This window comes from Dipteris shenzhenensis, chromosome 1 (genome assembly GCF_047967505.1).
Source record: "Dipteris shenzhenensis isolate YYH24624 ecotype China chromosome 1, Dip_SZ_1.0, whole genome shotgun sequence".
NCBI lineage: Eukaryota > Viridiplantae > Streptophyta > Polypodiopsida > Gleicheniales > Dipteridaceae > Dipteris > Dipteris shenzhenensis.
The window spans coordinates 50,201,279-50,206,415 of record NC_141596.1 but is presented as its reverse complement, the minus strand read 5'-3'; the positions used below and the strand labels follow the sequence as shown (position 1 = coordinate 50,206,415).

Below are 5,137 nucleotides of genomic sequence, written 5' to 3'. Positions count from 1 at the left end.
ATCTCATATTATCTCATAAATCTTTTGAACACTTTCATGAAATCTTTCACTAAGAGCATTCATAAATTATACACACTCTCCCTATTACAAGAAGACTAAAAGATATGGTCGAATATCTAGAATAATTGTTGCAAATCGTCAAAGTCGTTGGGGCTCGGAGGTAGGATCTAGACCATTGGCAAAGGTATCAAAAATCGGTGGGCACTACAACTTACCTAATGTGTTAAACACTTTGGACACATCATGGTCAAACCTCAATACAAGCCAAAACTTCTGAGTTAGCCCATCACATCATGCCCCAACTTTGACGGCTGATGGAAGCCATGAGTTGGCCTTCACCTCAAATTAAAGTGGCAAACTTTGTTGCTCGCCAGTTCAATCTGAGGCAATGGCCTCTGCCTGCTCCTTTGACTCCTTTAATGGCCTTCACTCTGTCCAATGACATGGCAATCTCTACTTTCATGTTATCCATCTCCAATTTTGAAATCTTCCAGTTGTAACATGAGTGCTTTTGAGGGAGGGGCTGACTCTTGCCTTGTCAATGGCGGAGGTGGAATCATTTCCCAAACAAGGTGAATTGGATTCACTAGGCCTGCCCAAAATAGAAAGAAGAGAAAAATAGGGAGAAAATGGTGGAGATTCAACCAATCACAAAAAAGCCAAAATTTAGAGAAAAATGAATTTTCCCACATGGCAATAATTACATGCATGTGCAATGTTTTGTAATGGAAGTACACATCGTATACATATTGAACATATAGCACATCATAAACATGGAAACTAACCACAAAAGGATATACAATAGTGAGTAGCATGCAAACCAAATCGGCTTTAGCTCATATATTACCACAAAAGCTCATATATTGAAAAAAATAACACATTTTCTTCCTTTTCAAAACCAAATTGGAGAGTTCCAATTTCTTGGGATTTTCCCACTTTTCCTATAGCACGGCAGTAGTGTAGGGACAGCATGGTATTAGTGCAGGATAAGTTATCGCTAGCGCGGTCGTTGGTTGCATTAGGATATTAACAGCCACGAGCGCGGTGGTTTACTTCTAGTATTACAAGATGAATGGATTTGTAGGATGTGTGGATTCGTTATGGGAAACCAATGCGGTGGTTGTTGGGATATACTAAAAACAAGCATGGGATTTACCGTTTGGGATTTACAAAAATAATTTAATAAAACCAGCAAGGAGGTTGTTTAGGATATACTGAAACGAAGCATAGTTTCGTTTGGGATTTACAAAAATAATTTAATAAAACCAGCAAGGTGGTTGTTTGGGATATACTAAAAAGAAGCATAGTTTTAAATACAAATTCCATTTTTTAGAACAAGTGGACATATTGTTTCCTTGCAATGAGAATACATACATTTTCTAAGTACTATCTTAGTCGTCCTCGTCCACCGCTCCAAGATACCCCATCTACCCTCCCTTGCAACACACGATGAGGATCCAGGTGGCCTATAGACTGCGCATTCATTGGGGAGGGATGGGCATCGATTCCCATGGAGCAATGCTCCAACACGACCAGATATCAAGTCATTCATAGCTTGCCGGGCCAGGTCAAATTCTATGTGTGTTTTGCAACAACAAACATTCCCGTCTTTGAGTTTTCTGACGTACCAGGGCTTACAATGCTCAAAGCTCCTCTGCCCTATTGAAATGTCCGTATTTTGATCCAGAAACTTTGAGATGCAACTCCGTCTGTTGACCCAACATGTGGGAACAACAGAATAGTGAGTCCCTTTTTTGCTACTACTAAAAGAAGACAAAACACAGTCTAATTAAAGTATATAATGAAGCAAAACAATTTTCAACCACCGTGCTGGTTTAGGACAGTCTTTCGGAAGGGGAGGTGCCTTTAGTGGGTGACGCTTGTACCAAAAGACTAGCCTTAGATCTAAACTCGATGGACATGAATCTGTGCGAGGCGCCCATTTCCAATCGTAGATTGAGATTTCATCCAACGTGCCACGATCAAAGAAAACCACCAACCCAATTGTGCGTAGTACGCCAAGTGGTCTGCCGCCGCCAAGCTGCCGTCCGGAGACGGCAGGAGCCGATGATGAGATCTAATGAATGAATGACATGGAAATCTCTGGTTTGATGATATCCATAGTCGCAAAATGTGAATCTGTACGCAGCTTTGGAGGGAGTGGCAGATTCTTGCTCCTTCCCGGCTTCAAGTTTCTCGGGAGGCAAGGTGCTTGGAAGGCCTGTGATTATTTGCAGGTAATCTAACCTACTGCGCTATTCGTATGTCTTCCTTTCTTCTTTGTTATTGCCATCCGCACCTTGAGATTGCGTTGCTATCCTTGGAGAGACGGCACCCTGACGGGGTAATACGTTGCACCCCTACAACATCATTTTTCTCGGTTCGCCTCGCCTCGGATGCGAATATAGACTGTGCCAGGCACAAGGACAAGATCTCGGGGTCATTTCCTGTCCCGTATTCGAGGTTGATGGCCACCAAGCTTTCACGCAATGGGTGGACTGCTGAAGAGGTTTGCAGCCAGCTCCGGACCAGCAAAGCTGACAGTCGAACACAGATGCCAGATGGGCACCATCAGAGGAATGGAGATTGTGGTCCTGAAAGCTTGAATGCTGAAAATCTCTGTCACCTAGGTCCACAGACAGATCATGCTACCTATGCCTCGCTTTTAAGGTTTTGCATCAGTAACAAGGCCCTGTCTGGGGGCAAAGTTGTGCATGAACACATAGACAGGAGTGGATATGCTGGCAACCGATTTTTGAGTAATCTTCTTGTTCAAATGTACGGCAAGTGTGGCAGCCTGGAGAATGCACGTGCTGTGTTTGACAAAATTGTCCATCGAGATACGTACTGTTGGAATATTATGATCGCAGCGGCTGCCCAGAACGGGGCCCTGAAAGATGCAAGGGCGTTGTTTGCAGAGATGCCAAACCGGGATGTGGTCTCCTGGAATGCCATGATTGCTGCATGTGGCCAGAATGGGCATGGCAAGGATGCCCTGCAACTGTTTGGTGAAATGCAGGCTGAAGGCTTTGAGCCAAACAAGATCACCTTAATTTGCATCGTGGATGCATGTGCGAGTTTGATAGCCCTTAGATCGATTCATCCTATCATTGCTGGCAATGGATGGGAGTCGGACGGTGTTGTGGGGACAGCCCTTATGAATATGTATGGCAAGTGTGGGAGCCTAGATGATGCAAGGGCAGTGTTTGTAGAAATGCCACAGCGGAATGTGGTCTCTTGGAGTGCCATGATTACTGCATGTGCCCAGAATGGCCATGTTAAAGATGCACTACAAATGTTTAGACAAATGCAGGCTGAAGGCTTTGAGCCAAACAAGATCACTTTCCTGTGTGTTGTGGATGCATGTGCCCATGTGGCAGCCCTACAAGAGGGTCGGCTGATCCATGCAACTGTTTCTAGCAACAGATGGGATTCAGATGTTAGAGTGGGGAACGCCCTTGTCAATATGTATGGTAAGTGCAGGAGCTTAGATGATGCAAGGGCAGTGTTTGCTGAGATGCCACAGCAAGATGTGGTCTCTTGGAGTGCAATGATTGCTGCTTGTGCCCAGAATGGGCATGGCGAGGAGGCCCTGCAACTGTTTGGTCAAATGCAGGCCGAATGCATTGAGCCCACTGACATTACACTTGTCTGTGTTGTGAACGCATGTGCTACACTTGAAGAGGGTTGGCTAATCCATGCTACTGTTACGGGCAACGTAGGCGAATTGCATGTTGTTGTGGGGAATGCCCTCATCAACTTGTACGGCAAGTGCGGGAGCCTGGATGATTCCAGGGTAGTGTTTGCTGAGATGCCACACCAAGATGTGGTCTCTTGGAATGCCATGATCACTGCATGTGCCCAGAATGGCCGTGGCAATGAGGCCATAGAACTGTGTGATCAAATGCTGGCCAAAGAGTTCGAGCCAAACAAGATCACCTTTACCTGCGTTGTGGATGCATGTGCCAGTGTGGCAGCCCTAGAAGAGGCTCGAGTGATCCATGCTACTGTTGCTGGCAATGGATGGGTGGCGGATGTAATTGTGGGGACAGCCCTGGTAAATATGTATGGCAAGTGTGGCAGTGTAGATGATGCAATGGCACTGTTTGGAGAGATGCCCCAAAGGGATGTAGTCTCCTGGAATGCTATGATCACTGCGTATGCCCAGAATGGGCATGGCAAGGAGGCCCTGCAACTGTTTAGTCAAATGCAGGCCGAAGGCTTTGAACTACGACAAATCACCTTTATCTGCATTGTGGATGCATGTGCCAGCATGACTTCTCTAGAAGAGGGTCGTGTGATCCATGCCACTGCTGCTGGCAACCGTTGGGAATTGGATATTGTCATGGGGAATGCCCTCGTCAATATGTATGGCAAGTGTGGGAGCCTAGACGATGCACAGGCAGTGTTTGCAGCGATGCCATTGTGGGATGTGGTCTCCTGGAATGCAATGATTGCTACGTTTGCTCAGAATGGTCATGGCAAGGAGGCCCTGCAATTGTTTGGTCAAATGCAGGCTGAAGGCTTCCAGCCAGATACAATCACCTTTGTCGGCGCTCTCACTGCTTGCAGTCATACAGGTCTGCTAGCTGATGCGAGGGGATACTTCGCCTCTATGAGGGACCATGGCATAGACCCCTCGGTGGAGCATTATGTGTGCATGATTGATCTTCTTGGGCGAAGAGGACTATTGGAAGAGGCAGAGGACCTGATCATCAGTATGCCATTTCAAAAGGTCCCTGCAGCATGGATGAGCTTGCTGTCATCATGCAAGATTCACAATGATGTGGAACGGGCAGTGCATGCTGCAAAATTTGTTTTTGAGTTAGATCCAAGGACTGCTTCACCATACATATTGCTAGCAAGCATCCATTCTAATGCAAGCAAGTCAGATGATTTTGTGAACGTATGAAGGGCAACGTTAGTAAAATGGTGTCATGCTGAAAATCTGTGATCTGATCTGATCTCTTCCTTGTGTATTCCTCATCCTGATGTAAGTTCCCAAGTAGGACCTCTCTTCTTGTGCATATCTCGGGATATCCTTAGTGTCATGAATGGTGATACAATCCCTTCCCTTTGAAGCCTTGGAAGAATCAAATATTTGTGAGTGAAATTAGCATGCTGCAATGGGTATACA

At 45.7% G+C, this 5,137-nt stretch overlaps 1 protein-coding gene across 1 annotated transcript; it reads left to right on the top strand.

The window, feature by feature from the left end:
• Nucleotides 1-2,263: 2,263 nt before the first annotated feature.
• On the top strand, nt 2,264-4,912 carry LOC147905979 (putative pentatricopeptide repeat-containing protein At3g49142). Its single transcript, XM_087381169.1, has 3 exons — nt 2,264-2,910; nt 4,084-4,435; nt 4,517-4,912. Exons 1-3 carry the CDS (start codon nt 2,264-2,266, stop codon nt 4,910-4,912), a joined length of 1,395 nt encoding a protein of 464 aa, XP_087237295.1.
• Nucleotides 4,913-5,137: the final 225 nt, after the last annotated feature.

Coding starts and splice junctions, on each gene's coding strand:
- LOC147905979 (XM_087381169.1), top strand. CDS start 2,264: ATGTCTTCCTTTCTTCTTTGTTATTGCCATCCGCACCTTGAGATTGCG. Junction 2,911..4,083: donor CTGAAAGATGCAAGGGCGTT/GTTTGCAGAGAT, acceptor CAAGTGTGGCAG/TGTAGATGATGCAATGGCAC. Junction 4,436..4,516: donor CGATGCCATTGTGGGATGTG/GTCTCCTGGAAT, acceptor GGTCAAATGCAG/GCTGAAGGCTTCCAGCCAGA.